An 18,633-nucleotide genomic window follows, 5' to 3' on the forward strand; every position below is an offset into this window, starting at 1 on the left:
CGTAAAGAGTTAAGGACAGAGGAGTCTACTCTTGCAACCATCATCTGACATAAAGAAAAGGAGTACTTGTGGCACCTTAGAGACTAACCAATTTATTTGAGCATGAGCTTTCGTGAGCTCCAGCTCACTGCATCCGATGAAGTGAGCTGTAGCTCACGAAAGCTCATGCTCAAATAAATGTGTTAGTCTCTAAGGTGCCACAAGTACTCCTTTTCTTTTTGCGAATACAGACTAACAGGGCTGTTACTCTGAAACCTGTCATCTGACATAAGTGTTCCAGACCCAGGAACCTTCAGAATGATTTCTGCTGCCCTCTCCTGGAGAATCAGGAGACTACCAGCAACCTTTCCCCCGTGGTAAAACATATTTCTTAGTGTTTGGTTGTTTGATAATTCTGCCTCTACCTTGAAAATCTGTTTTGGAGGCTTACATTTATTTGGTTTTTAAATGATCTAGCTGTTACTTTTACTGACTTCCCAGTAAAGAGCAAAGTACAGAGTCTGAGTTAGACACTGTGGAAGTGAATAGGTAAAATTTTGCAAAGGCCACTTAATTCTCATATAGTTTCTTAATCAGCATATTCAAAGCGGACCGTGCAAAACTTGAGGTTTTATGTACAGTGTCTCTCAACCTTAGTGCTATACTATGTCATTTACTGGCCTTTTTTCCAGAATTCCATGACTTGCAACAGGACTTTAAATTTTGTCAGAGAGCTAGTCCTTTTGCCACAAACTGCTGTTTACTGGGTAAGTTATTCGTGCTTCGAAATCCCCATGTCCTCTGTATTTTGCTAACATCTCATTTGTGGCATGCTGCCAGAAAACAGTGACCATTGAGTTAGCCTGGCACCTGCACTGCCCTGTTTTTGTGCACCTCCCCCAGCCCCAGTCAGGCCAGGCACAGCCAGGTAACATAGATCCCACTCCCCACATCGGCACACTTTTTGGCATATAACATGGTGCACTGGGCAAGGAACCAGCAGTTCAAGTCTCACTCATGCTGATGTGTTGTTAATTCAGTACCCTTTCAAAATGTTTATTTTTTTTAAGCAAGAGTCCTACCCCCCTGAAAGGTTACACAAACCAGAAGGAGAATCCAGATCTCATATGGCAGATCCCACTCAATCATTTAGCCACACTATGGTTCAGAAATAATCTGCCAAATTTAACTGCTCAGCCATGCTGTCTGTAAAGTGGGGATACTCATGCATAGAGAATCCACCCTTTCAGTGAATGACGGGTATTGCTCTAGAGGGCTCAGATGCTACTGACGACAGGTAGATTGGCATTCAATAACTGATATTTATTTCTGATGTAAAAACTTAGCTTTACTTAAAATGTATTTCCTATGTTAAAATGTTTTTAGGCCACGAAGTAAAGCACTCATGAAATGCCACAAGTAAGGTTGTCTGAGCAACCTTAATTCTACCTGCCTTGTTTGTGCATTATGATAGGTAATCCACGTAAATGAAAGACTGATTTTTCTATCACCTACTTTGAAATATTAATAAAGAAACAAAGGATACAGCCATTCTTGGTTTTTTGCCTGTTTATTTTAGCATAAAAATTTGCCTGTATAAAAATAGCTCAAATGTTTTAAAAAATTGCATAGTGTTTCCAATTTCAAATTTTTACCTGGAGTAAGCATTGGATGATACAATACCAGAACTACTGTAGTTCTACTCCTTTCTTGGATACCAAGTATACGTAAAATATAGACCTCCGTTTGGGATGGGCCAGCTTTGGTGGCAGAGAAGGGAACGTGATTTAACTTTGTCTCCATAGTCTAGATATGCCATTTATTCTCTGCTGCTCTAATATAAACTAGAGATGACAAAAGAAGAAATTCTGGAGGTTTATTTAACAAAATTAAGTTGACATTTCTGAGGCCATCATAGTGCATCCAATACCCATCAATCTGGAAAGCTGCAGAATAATGATGCTCCTCTTTATTGAACAACGTGGCACCTTCCAATAAGTACCTGCAAATTAAGGCAAACAAAGATGTAACCATCACAAACATGCTCTTTCTGGAAGTAAATGCTAAAGAAGAATGTTACTACAATGGCAGGCATTTAGTTGTCTTATAAATCGTTGTAGAGAGGAGCCAGCATTGCCCTTGACTCCTCTAAGTGAGCTGTTTTCTTGCCCTAGTTGACTGATGTCCATCTGAGCAATTCCTGGAGCAAGGGTGACAGGCTGTGGCAAGATAACATATTGCTAGTCTGACCTTTCTTCAGAAAAGGCTTATCTTCTGTCCCCTTCACTCCAAATTAGTATAAGAAAAAGCATTAAAATAACTTTCAAAATCAATCTGGAGCGTGTTGCTGCTGAATGATGTGGCAGAGGGAAGTTGTGCATTGGCAGGGAAGAAGGAATGAATGAGCTAATAGAAATGGGGCACTCTAACACCTATGACTCTACTGAGCATGGCATTTTAATACAGGCCGGCACCAAAAGTTAGTGCTTTGGTCTCAGGTGGCCTTTAAGTGATGCTTACTCCAAAACTCAGGGAAAGCTTACGATATGCTGTGACAGGGTGGCCCGCTTCTTTGGGGCCTGGAGCCAGCCAGCCCTGTTCAATTATCAGATCCAGCCGACAAGGAATCAAGGCTGAGAAAACTCAGTTGCGAGGAGATGTGCTTCTGCAGTAGGCCCTGAAGCATAAGGATGGGAGGAGAGGTAGGGTAGTGTGGGGGTATTCTCTTTTCAGCACCGAGAAAGACAAGGAAGAAAAGCCTCCGGGCACCGTAGCCCAGGGTCAGCAGAAGAACTTATGATGTTTTTGATATTTTTATATTTGAATAAAACTGTGCCCAGAAAAAGACTTGGGTGTGGCAGTAAAACCTGCCTGGGAGGGTCTTGAGATCCCACCTGAGTGAGGGGAAACTGAGGAGTGGCTAGCCCACAAGCAAGCGGCCTGAGTAGGTGGTGCTGTGACAGCTATGCACACGGGAAACTCTCAGCAGGACCATGACCTCACAGCAATTAGTTCTATGTCTTCTATTAGAGATCAGTCTAGCTAGCAAGCTGCCTGACTTTGTGCCCCAGTCAGAGAACCTTTCCTTGGCCCACAGGTGAGCTGTCTGGGGTTTTCTGTTATCAATGTTTCTAGAGCTATTTTTATGTTTTTTTTAAGCTCTTGCTATAAAGCTGCACTATTAGTCATGTTAGGTTGCTTCTGCAAACTGTCACTTTGCTCCTATAAGCCAGCCTGGTTTTTGCCTGTGTGTCTCTTTTTCCAGTAACTGTCCCCTTATTACTGCTTTAAAGTACACCCTGGGATGTATCGTACAAGGGATTTTTCTTCATTATAATCAACAGTTTTGCATTTTATTCACAAAATATTTGTCTTAACAATAAATTTCTAAAATTCCAGCTTCTTTCTGAGTTGTGCTTTCTTTTCACAAAAAGACAGAATATGGTTAAGAGATATAACACTAAGGATTATAATAACTTCATTAATGTTTAAAGATTTCATTCAGTCTATTAAGCATGTTATAGCAATTTCTGAAGCAAAAGTAAAGTCCCTGAGGGTGTAAAAACCCCAAACATTCATCAGGGCCTGTTCTTTAGATCCTGGTGATGCTATTATTTGATATTGTTTTTAAATGGATCTTATTGCCTACTTGGCAATCTATCCCCCACTGGGTTAAGAGAAGAGTTAGTTGCATGCCACTATTACACACAGGGTTACCAACCCTTCAGGATTGTTCTGGTGTCTCTAGGAAGGGAAGATGAACCTTTAATTAAAGATCATCATGTGATGAGACCTCCACTCAAAACTTAATTGCCCATGACTTCTGACCCACTGCAATAATTCAAGTGTTACTGAAGAAGGGAGTAGCCTCCTCAGTTAGGGTACGCTACATATTGTAACATGTTTACCCCTCAATACACCTCTGAAACAAACCCATCTTGCACGTCCACCTCAATGCTGATCATTCTTAAGTCCATGTCTAATGGCTGCTGCTGGTTTGACTATCCACAGTGTCAAGTTTGTGTTAATTTTTCTTCAAAACTTGCTGACATGGGTTTCCAGCACCACAGCTAAGCTGGAATTAATCTGTGCCACTGTTGTACTTGTCCCCATAGCCGCTGATTCTCCTTTGGCCTCCGCTTCCTTCGTTTGCATGTTGCCCTGTTCTCCCTTGTGGGTAGTTTTTGTCCAGTGACCATCCATCACCAGTGTTTGAGACAGAAACTGCAAGGCCCGCTGCTGTTCCCCTCTGTGCTGCACTCTAACTGTAGCTGCCTCCAGGCTAGCTTGACCCAACCTTATACAAGGCCAGGGAGAAGAACACCCTCTGCTCCTTTCACCACTGCCTAGGATCAGAGATGGGGGGTGGGGGAGAAGCAGGAGATGGGGAAAAAACACCTATTCCTTCCACTCCCCTCAGTGGTATTGTTATCCTTATGCCCAGTGCTGCTCCCTCCACTTGCTAGGACTTCCACAGAGAGGGAAGGGGATGAGGCTCTAATTGGCACAGCTGCTGCTCTGTGATCCTCCAGGGTCCAATGTTCACTCGATTTCTTAGCTTCCCAGCAGGTCTCCCACTGCTGCACTGCCAGTGAGTTCAGAGGGCAAGAGGGGGGAGCAGCAGCCCACAGTTCAGCTGACTCTTGCAGTCTTCTGGGGAGGGATGGGGGCATGGATCACCCCTTAGCTGCTTAGTGTCAGAAGAGGAAAGCTAGTCCCCTCCTGCTGTATCAACAGTGCCTTTGGGGGGTGGCCCAGCCCACAGCTCCACCACTCTTCACAATCCTCTGGGAAGGGAAGCAGGATCTGCCGCTGGTTTACTTCTATTCTCCTCACTTGCCAGGAAAGATGCGCTTATCAGGGAGGGGTGAAAGCACATCTTTTGACTATGGATACAATGGGCCTCTTCCTCACCCTTCCACCACTACAGACACACAGTACCTTGTGGGGGTGGGGCTGAGGCCCTCAGTCTATCCCCATAGTGTTGGCTACTAACCCATCTTACTCCCACCTGTCTTCTGGGCTCCCCCCCACCATCTGAAGGTAGGAAATGGGGCCTACGTGGGGGGCTCTGTTGTGAATCTTATGGGTAAACAGGTTTCAGAGTAACAGCCATGTTAGTCTGTATTTGCAAAAAGAAAAGGAGGACTTGTGGCACCTTAGAGACTAACCAATTTATTTGAGCATAAGCTTTCATGAGCTACAGCTCACTTCCTCGGATGCATACTGTGGAAAGTATAGAAGATCTTTTTATACACACAAAGCATGGAAAACAAAAATGGGTGTTTACCACTACAAAAGGTTTTCTCTCCCCCCACCCCACTCTCCTGCTGGTAATAGCTTATCTAAAGTGACCACTCTCCTTACAATGTGTATGATGGAAATGGCCCACCTTGATTATCATACACATTGTAAGGAGAGTGGTCACTTTAGATAAGCTATTACCAGCAGGAGAGTGGGGTGGGGGGAGAGAAAACCTTTTGTAGTGGTAAACACCCATTTTTGTTTTCCATGCTTTGTGTGTATAAAAAGATCTTCTATACTTTCCACAGTATGCATCCGAGGAAGTGAGCTGTAGCTCATGAAAGCTTATGCTCAAATAAATTGGTTAGTCTCTAAGGTGCCACAAGTCCTCCATGTTCTTTTTATGGGTAAACAGTTTCCTTCTTTGCTCCTCTATGACAGTCACATCACCCTTCACTTTCTCCTTGTCAGGCAAGCTAAGGAAGTAAAATTTGGATTCAAAGTTCTCTGATGCTTAACTGGGTCTCAGCTAGCATTTTGGTATACAGGGCTCTAAGTCCTGTAATAATACATTTGAAATATCTGCAGTTAGATGTATTTACAATAATTAATAGAAAATAGGAAGGTGGGTTCTGAAACAAAACTGCTCTAAAACGGTTTTGACAATAAGAAGTTAGCAGAAACGGACAGTGAGCATGACCGTCAATACTGCTTCATTACTATTGACTCTAAAAAACACCCTTTCCTTTACAGATTATTCAAAAGGATTGTTGGACTCCTCTTGAGAACACGAAGTGAAGAGACGTTGTTTGCCTCATTAAATATAGTTTTAAAATACTTACTTGTGATCAGATAAATCCAAATGATATGGTACATATGCCAGTTCTTCTGGCTTCCATTGCTGCATATTTAAAACAACAAAAGGCGGTGCCCCATGGCAGAAAACTCTCTGGGTGAACTCTCTTAACCCATTACATCTGCAAGTAGAGAAGCAGAAATGGCAATTATTTCACTTGGCACGCAGTACAATTAAACAGTTTTTATTTCACATCCAGACATGATTGTAGGTTTACACTTTATTAGGGCAGGTTTTGTCTTGTAGTAGAATTTGGTTTGTTTATATTATGCAGGAAGGTGTTAATGGCTGTCATCCGGTGTGTCTTTGATCCACAGGTTTCAGAGTAGCAGACCTGTTAGTCTGTATCTGCAAAAAGAACAGGAGGACTTGTGGCACCTTAGAGACTAACAAATTTATTTGAGCATATGATCCACAGGCAATCACAGACCTGTGAAAGCTGATAGATGTGCTGGCTATCCCTCATTCAGGCTACAGAGAAGCAGCAACTCACCTCCTTTATGGAGTATGACAACTGGACCCAACAGAAGCTGCTGCCCAAGGCACCAGGACACATAAAAGGCCAATCAGCAGCCACTTCACGCAGCCCAAGGAGTTTCCTAGGGGACTGATTGGCTTTCTGCCTCTGACATAGTTGTGAGCATGGCTCAGAGGGGATAGAGGCAGAGCTCCTTTGGGCACAAAGATTGGATGGAGAGGCAGCCTTGGAAATAGTGAGCAAGAAAATTGGTGGCTGTTTATTCATAAAGAATGTACCCAAAGTCCTGTTTTCCTGAGCAGAGCAGGAACAAAGACTGCACTAAAGATACCAAACTCATGTCAACACACTCTCCTAAGAGAAACAACCCAGCTATGTCCAGAAGAATGGCTAACTGCTCAGGCCAAGGAGCAACAATAATTTGCAGTAAATTTAGAGGACACTAGCCAGTTTACTCTTTGCTTACCAACTTACTGCTTGAACCAAGCAGTCCTTTGGTGGAGGGACTGTCAGGTGCCCGGGGGAATGAGGTGCCACATCTCACTGAAAGTCAGCAGGAGCTGGGCACCTTACTCTCAGGCACCTTTGCAAATGCCACTGTAAGGGTCCAGAGCATCTCTTTTTGGTAATCTGAGGCGATACTGCTGTTAAATGCAACGGTGACACTTGGGGCAGCAGGGGCCCAGATCCTTCACCGTTGCTAGTTACCCCCTTCAGCTGGAATTTTTAAATGGTCCTCTGGTACTGGTCAGCAGTGATGTATGCAAAATACACAGCAGACACTACCCCAAATTGGAGGTGTCTCAGTGGAGGAAGACAAGGGAGGACTATGGCCTGGGTCTACAAAGGGACTCAAGCATTACAGTGACGTATCTCCTGTGCTAGGGTGATCTGTCCCCTAAAAGGTAGTGGTGTGAGGGATCAGCTCCCCACCATCACATCATGGTCCTTAAGATTTTTGGGATGTTGGACGTGCAAAGGCCTCAGATACTGGAAGAGAGGACATGGTCCCGTAATAAGTAGTGTTTGGGAGGAAATCCCCATTATTGTTTCATCACAGGCCTGGCCCAGAAGCCTTGAAGAGTGGGCAGGGCAAGGCTCTGCTCTCTCCCAGCCGACGGGCACGACCTTTAGCAGGGGAGCCAGTTTACATGCTGCCTCTTCCTTCATAACAAGGGAGTCATCAGCAGGGCATGACTGCTAAGCCATTGGAGCCTAGAGACTAACTGGGAATAAGGGGTGAGCTGAAAGAAGGTGCCTAAGGCTCTACAGCTGGCCTAAGTTACAACCCTAGCTCCAGGAGCATGTGTGTGGAGGGCAGGGGGAGGCGGCTGTGTCATGTTCTGTTTCGGGGAAGAAATTACCAACCTGAACCATAGTCCCAGATCCAGAAGCAGAGTTGAGGGGAGTTAATCTGATGAGGTTCAATAAGGATAAGTGCAGGGTCCTGCACTTAGGACGGAAGAACCCAATGCACAGCTACAGACTAGGGACCGAATGGCTAGGCAGCAGTTCTGCGGAAAAGGACCTAGGGGTGACAGTGGACGAGAAGCTGGATATGAGTCAGCAGTGTGCCCTTGTTGCCAAGAAGGCCAATGGCATTTTGGGATGCATAAGTAGGGGCATAGCGAGCAGATCGAGGGACGTGATCGTTCCCCTCTATTCGACATTGGTGAGGCCTCATCTGGAGTACTGTGTCCAGTTTTGGGCCCCACACTTCAAGAAGGATGTGGATAAATTGGAGAGAGTCCAGCGAAGGGCAACAAAAATGATTAGGGGTCTGGAACACATGAGTTATGAGGAGAGGCTGAGGGAGCTGGGATTGTTTAGCCTGCAGAAGGGAAGAATGAGGGGGGATTTGATAGCTGCTTTCAACTACCTGAAAGGGGGTTCCAAAGAGGATGGCTCTAGACTGTTCTCAATGGTAGCAGATGACAGAACGAGGAGTAATGGTCTCAAGCTGCAGTGGGGGAGGTTTAGATTGGATATTAGGAAAAACTTTTTCACTAAGAGGGTGGTGAAACACTGGAATGCGTTACCTAGGGAGGTGGTAGAATCTCCTTCCTTAGAGGTTTTTAAGGTCAGGCTTGACAAAGCCCTGGCTGGGATGATTTAACTGGGAATTGGTCCTGCTTCGAGCAGGGGGTTGGACTAGATGACCTTCTGGGGTCCCTTCCAACCCTTATATTCTATGATTCTATGACTGCTTTAAAGGGGACAGAGAGGGACTGTCAAATACAGCCCCAGCTCCGGAAAAGGTGGTGGTGGGGGGGAACCTCTTGTCTTAAGGAGGGAAACCAGAAGGATGGTTTGAAACCCAGCCTAGTGGCTGCTAGAGAGATGGGGAAGCCACTGAGAGCAGGCGCCTATAGAAACACACTGGGGACAAACTGCTCAGGAAACCAGATCCTCTAGAAGAGAAGACCCCTCTCTCTGACTCAGAGGCCCCGTAGGAAATAGACCAGAGAAACAGTGAGGGGGTGAGAGCAGTGCCAACCACTTCATGCCATGGCCCTGGCCTGGAACCCTGAGGAGTGTGCAGACCTCACTTCCCCTTCAAACCCAGCAAGATGATTTAGTAAGGCTTTCAACATGCTCAGAGAGGCCAGGGACCGTGCGCCCCTCATCTAGGGCAATGGGCTGCTTGAGGTATATGACTAACACTCGGAGGGGAAAGGACTACTATTAACCTGGCCAGAGCGCTGAGGTCATAACAAAGAATCAACAAGTGGCTAGATAGCGATGGGTCTAGCAGAGGGAAACTGGGGCAGAATTATAGACTTGAAGGCCAGAAGGAATCACCAGCTCATCTAATCTGATCTTCTGTATATCACAGGCCTCCAGCACCATTCAGCACCTGTACACTAAACCCAACCACTGAAATTAGACTCAAGTCTTACAACCCACAGGAAACTAGCCTATTACATGCTGCAGGCAGAGACCAGAAGGAACCAAGGGACACCAGTGCTTGAGGCCTCCCTGCTGGCAGGGATAGGATTGAGATATACCCAGATAATTCTGACAAGTGTTTGGCCTGAGATGTCTGGTTTTGCTATAAGGAGGCACTCTGGTGGTGAGCGTACATTATAACACCAACTCAGAGAACACTATTGTGAATCTGGCTTGGCATGCTTCTTCCTAGCCCACATCCCACCCCATCCTGGGCTCTTGGATCCATTTACCCGAACCAAGTTGTAAGAATATCATAGAATATCAGGGTTGGAAGGGACCTCAGGAGGTCATCTAGTCCAACCCCCTGCTCAAAGCAGGGCCAATCCCCAACTAAATCATCCCAGCCAGGGCTTTGTCAAGCCGGACCTTAAAAATATGACAATGTCTCTAGCAATCTGCTGACTCAATCCCCCACTGTCTGTTTTGCTCTTCCCATTCTGCAATCTCACCCCTCTCATTGACCTCTTCCCTCCCCGCAACTTAGTCCAAAAATTTCCCCCAGATGTTGCCCCTGGATTTTTCCCTTCCACACAAGCCTCTCAGATTTGGAACCTCAGATTTTCCTTTGCCAACATCTGATGAAGTGATCTGTAGCTCACGAAAGCTTATGCTCAAATCAATTGGTTAGTCTCTAAGGTGCCACAAGTCCTCCTTTTCTTTTTGCGAATACAGACTAACACGGCTGCTACTCTGAATACACCATCATTGTTTCTCCTCACCCCCCCTCCAGACTGTTCAGCCCCCTATATTGTACAGGGATAGATCAGCGTGTTTGGTAGGCAGGAGCAGCAGGTGTGGATATAGCTGCTGGTTCTGGGTTTATGAAAGGCAGCCCCCCTGCAGGAACCCATGGAAAAATGTGTGCCGTTTGAGAGGTCCAATGTCATCTTTGGGCCGAGACCAAGCACAGAACATTTCAATCCAAGGAAAAGGTTTTGTTTAGCTGTGAGCAAGTGCACCCTCTAGGATAGCAAATACACACTTTAATATCTATTATGCACTTACCCATACTGTTCACACAGCTCTATCTTGGAACAGAATAATTCATCTACTGCCCGCTGAATCAAGTCTCCATGAGGAATTTCTTGGGGAGGACTGAAATAGTTAGGGACATTTGATCAGATTTATTCTGTACTTACATAGTATCATTTAACCACAAAGAGTAATGCCTAAACTCAATACAAAAAAAATCCATCATCCCATGAAAAGAGTCTTTTGAAGGCTGTTTCTTGTCCAAGAACCCAGCTACTTTAACTCAAATATTGAAAACATTTTGTCTAAAACTCTAAACCAACTTTTCCTGAACATGACTGTCATATTGAGACCTCTGCTACTGAGAGTCAAGTCTTTCAGCTCTGCAAACAGTCAGCTAAACCTGATCTCATCTTGTCAATGTTACGATACATTTGTTCATGGCATGTATTCCATAATAAAGCTAAAAGGCTCTGTCCTATTCTGTACTCTAGGATCACCCACAAGAGTTTCCATCAGACCTTCCTTTCCCTTCCTCCCTGGTGTTTGTGTAGAGTCAGGTAGTCCAAATACCTTACTCAGAAGAAATGTATGAAATACAGAACAGAGTATAGACAGGAGGACTGGTGCTTGGTTGATACATCACATATTTCAAATATAGACCGCAAAAGGTGTTTCTACATACTGTTCAGCACCATATTCATTTTCACAGTACAACCATTGAGCACAGGGATTTCTGTGTTTTTAAACCAGTCTGAGAAAACCACCTTAAACCCACTCAGAAAGGCTTCATTGATTAGCTGGCATGCCTCACTGGGGAAGCAGTGTATATTTAGAAGGTAGTGGTCTGTTAGGTTGCAGCACTAATGTTTTAAGAGTCCCCTGTTAAAGAGTCAATGTTAAAACAGCAAGCCCTTGAAAGTCTCTCGTATGGAAGGTATTAAACCTAAAAACTGCTGTTACCTCGGAGCACAGACCCAGCCCTTAAAAGCTCATACGTGACAGGAGGGATTAGACAAATTTCTCTTCTACCTCTAAAAGAAGTTTAGAGCACCTGTTTTGGAATGTGATTTCTCATCCAACTATTAAATCAGACAAAGAATGGTTGAAACAAAGCCTTAATTGCTATACTTATTGTTGTACGAAATTAACATCTTGAGGGTACAGCGCTGTAATTCAAGCACAGGACAATTACATAGCATCTGGGTCACCATTGAGCAGAGTAAGGTTGACCTGACCAGCTAAGAAACTGAACTCTACAAGTTGGAAAAATGCTTTCATTGATGCACAATGCCTGCAGTGAAAGGGTAAAAATTCAAAATCTGAAGTATTTAAGTCCAGCAGACTTTCAAGCCCATGAAAGCCAACACCACAATCTGCAAGAGAGAACTTACGAAGTTGTAGCAGAGAGCCCTGTGCCTTACCATGTGGTCAATATGCTGCAGTTGTAACTTAACCGCATCTGCATCAGCTGCTAGTATAAAAACCTCATGGCAGAAGTAGACAGGATTCCAGTAGAGGAGGGTGAAGAATCACTGATCATGATTCATACTGGTACCACTGACGCAGCAAGAGCTCTCAAAGTTTCTGCTAGACAGATTTGAGAGTCAGGTAGTAAAACTACATTTCTAGCTCTTTCAGTGATCATTCTGAGCAGGTCAACAGAATTCATAACCCCAGAGATGTGTGTTTTGGCCTAATGTACTTCATTTAAGAAATGAAGGCCTTCCCGCATCTTCTCCAAGACTCACTTCTTAGCCCCCCTCTTGTCAGACTTTGTATGTGTTTTAGTGTAATACACTCTGGACTTGGGTACAAGCTGAGACCACTAAGAAACTAGAGTGGAGAGTGCAACAACTTGCTTAATAATGTAATTTAGAGTTTCAACACAAAAGCACATTACTCCAGCATCTGAAGTATCCTCAGTGGTCTGGGAACTTGCTGCCTGAGAAAGTAGCTCTCCCCCAGCAACCTATTGCCCCAGTTCCAATCAGAGGTGCTAGAGCCCCTCCGTTTGAGAGCTGGAGCTGCCAACAGAAATTTTTCTGTTAAGGATGCTCAACTTTGAGACTCCCTCTCCCTGCTACTTTTGTCCATTTGAACCTCCCTCTGTTAATTTCTAGGTATAACTGCAAAGGTCAACTCCACCAAGCCACTGGGGACACATTTACTAGGGTTAGTATTGGGACAGGGCAAAACAACTATTTATTCTTTACTGTGGAAAAACCAATCCATTTTAGGCAGGTAATTTATTTTGCAAGTGTTAATCTGTAGCGAGGACCCCGCATGAATGACAGGCACCTCTGGAGAGTTCTTAGTCACAATAAGTCAACAGCTATGAATGCAAGAGAGCAATTCTCATATCACATGCTCCAAGCAGAGAGGGAAGAAAGCCCAACCCAGCAGTATTTGTTGAACAGCTCTCCAAGCCAGCACTCCCACTGAATCAGTGAGCATCAAAATCAATTAAAAACTTTAGCACTGCCGTGTAGAATATTAGAGACATGCTCTGCTGCAATTAATGCAATATTCTTTAAAAAAAAAAAAAGAAAACCACACTGTTAGCCAACCCTAGGCCAGAAGGGTTCATTTCTAAGTCTCCTACAGCAAGATCTTAAGAGGAATGATTTGAGTACACAGGATGTACGCATTTGCTACAGTTACATACAACCAGAGTTGTATTCTAGCACTTTGACAAATACAGATCTTTTAAAAAGGTGAGTTGCAGCCCCCTTTGAAGAAGTTTATTTTATCACAGTTGCATGCCAGTATGTACAGCAACTTACTTTATGTTAATTGTTCTCTGTGGATCTTCCTGCATACGAGTTGGACACCTCGAATTTGAACAGTAGCTCTCTTGAATGGTAGACATGAGACTTTCTAGATTCTTTGTAAAGTTATCATGCTCATTTCCAAATAAATCGATTTCCAGTGAAGCTTTGTGAACTTCAGATTTGTACTGTTGCTTCTCCATCTTGTCCCAAATCCAAAGCAGCTTCACCGTTGTAAAATTATAGGTGTCCATTAAGTAAAGAAAGTAGTCGACAAACTCTCTACCTAAATGAAGGGAGAGTTCCTTGGGGAAGTGTTCATTTTCATGCAGAATGACATACAACAACATCAAGAATCCATCTATAGTGCAAGTATTTTTCAGATTTATTTCAACATAAAGTGGTGTGCAAGATACAGCTTTACGGCCAGCTTTGATAGTAAAAACCCCTCCCCAAGGGAGCACAGGCCTCCAAAATGAGCGGTCTGGATCATAATTATTTTTAATTGATGCTTTGATCTCCTCAAACAGTGTCTTCATCCTGCAATTAAGAGAAAAAGTATGACTATATTGTACCAAAAGCATTCAGTTTTGGAACAGGCACACACTTAGAATATACAGTGAGTGGACCAGAACTTAATTCAAGGGCTACCAGTATACAAGGCTTCCATGAACTGTCAGGAGCAGCCCCTGCTAAGAATCAAATGGCTCTGAGATTTCCTAGTTTAGATATAGGTTTCTTCCCATTTGACCCAGCTAATTACGGGTCTTTAAAATTAATCACTAAGACTTTCTTTAGTAAAGCATGAGTGGGCATTGGAGGCATTAAGCTGTACCTTGAGAGATTCAGTCTGCAAGAAGGGATGAGTCACTCACATATCAAGGATGCTGTTATCTCCCCTAGAGTCCAGGCGGGCTGACTGGCTGGCACAAGATGTGTTTTCTTGTGAATATAATCTGTGGTTAGTCACTGCCCACTGTTTGTCACCCAGCTATATAGGTTTCAGAGTAGCAGCCGTGTTAGTCTGTATTTGCAAAAACAAAAGGAGTACTTGTGGCACCTTACAGACTAACAAATTTATTTGAGCATAAGCTTTCGTGAGCTACAGCCCACTTCATCAGATGTATTCAGTGGAAAATACAGTGGGGAGATTTAGTGTGTATGGTAACACCCATAGTTTCATGTTCTCTGTGTATATAAATCTCCCCACTGTATTTTCCACTGAATGCATCCGATGAAGTGGGCTGTAGCTCACGAAAGCTTATGCTCAAATAAATTTGTTAGTCTCTAAGGTGCCACAAGTCCTCCTTTTCTTTCTTCCGACTATATAGGTTACTTTAGAGGACAGTTACCATAGAGAAATGTGAGGCAGTTATACTCAGTTTAGCTTAGTTAAGCTGAAAGTAACTTGAAATCAAGGAATCCCTGAATACTGTGACATATCAGTTTTAACCACTACAGAAAGGGTCTTTTTGGCCCAATGTCTGATTTTTACAACATGCTAGGGTAATGCTGCATTTGAATTCTGAACCATTCAGTGCTCTACACAGTGAAATGACAATACATTATTGATAAAGTATTAGTCCAGAATGAGCTGTGTTTAGGGTTTTGTTACTCTAGTGCTGCAGAAGTGTTTAGGACCCCCTAGTTTTAGGAAGCACTAGCATTTGCAGGAGAACCTCAGTGTTATGAGCACTTCAGGAATGGACATTGTTCAGAATTCTGAATATTGTTTGTTTCTTCAAAAGTTTACAATTGAACATTGACTTAGTACAGCTTTGAAACTTTACTGTGCAGAAAAAAGCGGATTTCCCTTAATTTTTTTAGTTTACATTTAAACACAGTATTATACTGTATTTGCTTCTTTTCGTCTCTGCTGCTGCCCGATTGCATACCTCCATTTCCAAATGAAGTGTGCGGTTGACTGGTCAGTTTGTAACTCTGCCGTTCGTAACTCTGAGGTTCTACTATACTACATCAGTATTCAGATATAAGGCTTTTTCTCTGGGGAAGAAAAGTTTCATGGTTAATATTTAGGCAATAACTACTGTAAAACCTAAGGCTTTTTGTGGCTCCTTGCAAGTTAAAACTTAAGGCTTCCAAACTCAAAAGCATTTTAGTCCTGTGGACTGTGTTCAAAGACCTCCATTTTTCATATGGGAAGAAGTTGAGCCCCTATGCCACCATATACAGTTTCTAGCAAAGTCATTTTCTTTGGGCTTTTATTTCAAGTTATGGCCCTATAAAGATAAGAGAAATATAGATCATAATTTCTGGCTTCAGCGTAGGAAAAGAATGTGGACTAAAACTACAGACTACTTAAACAGTAAGGCATCAGTTAATTATAACCAAGAAACTCAGCACAAGTCCATTACTCTTCAATCCATGAACTTTGCTTGGTTATTTAGACCCTACGTTCTCTGCCATTACAGCTTGAATAGGGTAGAAAGTACAGGCCAAAAGATGACAAAGCAAAAGACATGAAGGAGAAACGGGGGGTTGGGGATAGAAAACAGAGAGAACACAGGGACTTGAGACAGTTCAAAAGCTCAGACAGTGACAGAAACACTCCTAATTGTCACATCATCTCCCCTATCACTACTGCTCAGGAGCAACTGCTTGTTTCTGCCAGAAGCTAATCTGCAGCGTTAGCTCTTTGGGTCCCAAAGGGCAGGGGAAGCTGCTGCGCTCTCTCTCCCTGGGGTTCTGCTCAGGGCCCACCACTTCACTTGGGCACAAGCACCATGCTGCTCAAGGGGTGCTAACAATGCCAGGAGGGAGCAAGCAACCCACCTGCCTCCACCTTGCCCAGCTCCCACCACCAGTGCCCTTCGGCAACAGGTGTACACCCAGCGCTCCTCCCACTCGTGGGGCGCTGCCAGGCCAGGCTGCGACTCGAATGAGAGGAGCTCTGCAGAGCTGGGCCCATGGGATGGCCCTGGGCTCTGCCCCAGAGCCAGGGCTGGGTCACCTCTTGCGGTGGCCTGGGGAGAGGGATTAGGCACAGGGGAGGGTCCATTAGGGCAGCAGCCACCTGGCCCAATGGAGGCAGCGCAGGGGGAAGGATCACAAGACTCTCCCCACAACAACCCCTGTGGTAACCCCACCCACCACCAGCAATCATCCCCCCCACAACCCTCATGGGTCCCCCACACAGGCCATCTGCACCCCAACAGGTGCCACCAGCACCCCCCCAACCCCGATGGGTCCTCCTTCTCCTCCGCCCCCAAACCCTCTGCTCCCGCCACAGATTCCCTCCCCTGGCACCAGCCCCCTGGGTCCTCCTCTCCCCACCCCAGACCCTCTGCTCCCCCAGGAGGTCCCACCCATCACCAGCCCCCAAGAACCCCCACTGGTCCTCTTCCTCCTCCTTGATCCTCACCCCCCCCCACCTCCATGGGTCCCCCACAGATCCTCCCTCACCACACAGGCCCTCCACCCTCCCCAGCAGGTCCCACCCACCAGCACCCCCATGGGTCCTCAGTTGCCATGGCTCCCCCCCAGGCCCCATAGATCCAACCTCCCCGCTCCACCCCCATGGGTCCCCCACAGGCCCCACCCATGACCAGCCCCCCATGAGTCCCCCACAGGCCCCATAGATCCAACCCCCCCGACGCTCTGCCCCCCAGCAGGTCCCCATGGGCCCCCCCCGATCCAACCTCCCCTCCCCCGACGCTCTGCCCCCCCGCAGGTCCCCATGGGCCCCCCCCCAGATCCAACCTGTCCCCCCCCGACCCTCTGCCCCCCGGCAGGTCCCCATGGGCCCCCCCAGATCCAACCTCTCCCCCCCCCGACGCTCTGCCCCCCGGCAGGTCCCCATGGCCCCCCCCAGATCCAACCTCTCCCCCCCCGACGCTCTGCCCCCCGGCAGGTCCCCATGGCCCCCCCCGATCCAACCTCTCCCCCCCCGACGCTCTGCCCCCCGGCAGGTCCCCATGGCCCCCCAGATCCAACCTCTCCCCCCCCGACGCTCTGCCCCCCGGCAGGTCCCCATGGCCCCCCCCGATCCAACCTCTCCCCCCCCGACGCTCTGCCCCCCGGCAGGTCCCCATGGGCCCCCCCAGATCCAACCTCTCCCCCCCCGACGCTCTGCCCCCCGGCAGGTCCCCATGGCCCCCCCCAGATCCAACCTCTCCCCCCCCGACGCTCTGCCCCCCGGCAGGTCCCCATGGGCCCCCCCAGATCCAACCTCTCCCCCCCCGACGCTCTGCCCCCCGGCAGGTCCCCATGGCCCCCCCCAGATCCAACCTCTCCCCCCCCGACGCTCTGCCCCCCGGCAGGTCCCCATGGGCCCCCCCAGATCCAACCTCTCCCCCCCCGACGCTCTGCCCCCAGGCAGGTCCCCCCCAGGACCAGCCCCCCACATTCTCCTGCCCCCCGCGGGCCTAGGCCGCTCCCCGTACCTGTGCCGGCCGCGCCGAGCGCCCCCCCGGCCGCCACATCGACCCCGCGGCCCAAGCGCGCCGCGCCGCGCCACGGCCCGGCCAGGCCCGGCCGCCGCTTGTCATTACGGAGGGGCCCCGCCCCCCGCCTCCCGGCGTCACCGGCCCCGCCCGGACGGGCTGCGGGGCGGGGCGGGGCGGGGCCGGGCGAGAGGGGCGGGGCCGGGCGAGAGGAGAGGGGCGGGGCCGGGCGAGAGGAGAGGGGCGGGGCGGGGCGGGGCAAGAGGAGAGGGGCGGGGCGGGGCTGCAGGTTGAGGGGTCCGACTCTGGGACCGAGGGGCAGGACAGAGCAGGGCCAGGCGGGGCTGTGGGGAGGCGGGGGCTGGAGAGACGTGGGCGGGGCTAAAGGGTGAGGGGCGGGGCTGTGGGGATGAGGGGGGGCTGGAGAGACGTGGGCGGGGCTAAAAGGGGAGAGGCGGGGCTGTGGGGAGGGGGGCTGGAGAGACGTGGGCGGGGCTAAAAGGGGAGAGGCGGGGCTGTGGGGAGGGGGGCTGGAGAGACGTGGGCGGGGCTAAAGGGTGAGGGGCGGGGCTGTGGGGAGGCGGGGGCTGGAGAGACGTGGGCGGGACTATAGGGTGAGGGGCGGGGCTGTGGGGAGGGGGGCTGGAGAGACGTGGGCGGGACTATAGGGTGAGGGGCGGGGCTGTGGGGAGGGGGGCTGGAGAGACGTGGGCGGGACTATAGGGTGAGGGATGGGGCTGTGGGGAGGGGGCTGGAGAGACGTGGGCCGGACTAAAGGGTGAGGGGCGGGGCTGTGGGGAGGCGGGGGCTGGAGAGACGTGGGCGGGACTATAGGGTGAGGGACGGGGCTGTGGGGAGGGGGGCTGGAGAGACGTGGGCGGGGCTAAAGGGTGAGGGGCGGGGCTGTGGGGAGGGGGGCTGGAGAGACGTGGGCGGGACTATAGGGTGAGGGATGGGGCTGTGGGGAGGGGGCTGGAG

At 47.9% G+C, this 18,633-nt stretch overlaps 1 protein-coding gene across 3 annotated transcripts; it reads right to left on the reverse strand.

Moving 5' to 3' along the window:
* Window positions 1-1,530: 1,530 nt before the first annotated feature.
* On the reverse strand, window positions 1,531-17,755 carry DORIP1 (dopamine receptor interacting protein 1). 3 transcript variants are annotated; one of them, XM_075130035.1, is made up of 7 exons: window positions 17,656-17,754; window positions 15,148-15,256; window positions 14,088-14,276; window positions 13,268-13,792; window positions 10,515-10,604; window positions 6,066-6,200; window positions 1,531-1,981 (listed from the first exon to the last, which is right to left on the reverse strand). In XM_075130035.1, exons 4-7 carry the CDS (start codon window positions 13,789-13,791, stop codon window positions 1,786-1,788), a joined length of 945 nt encoding a protein of 314 aa, XP_074986136.1. In that variant the 5' UTR covers window position 13,792; window positions 14,088-14,276; window positions 15,148-15,256; window positions 17,656-17,754; the 3' UTR covers window positions 1,531-1,785. The 3 variants fall into 3 exon arrangements, with proteins under 3 accessions (XP_074986136.1, XP_074986134.1, XP_074986135.1); XM_075130033.1 differs by lacking the exon at window positions 14,088-14,276; XM_075130034.1 differs by lacking the exons at window positions 14,088-14,276; window positions 15,148-15,256 and having other exon boundaries at window positions 17,656-17,755.
* Between the last annotated feature and the right edge of the window lie 878 nt (window positions 17,756-18,633).

The sequence above is a fragment of the Caretta caretta genome, chromosome 6, assembly GCF_965140235.1.
Source record: "Caretta caretta isolate rCarCar2 chromosome 6, rCarCar1.hap1, whole genome shotgun sequence".
In the NCBI taxonomy this organism is placed as follows: domain Eukaryota; kingdom Metazoa; phylum Chordata; order Testudines; family Cheloniidae; genus Caretta; species Caretta caretta.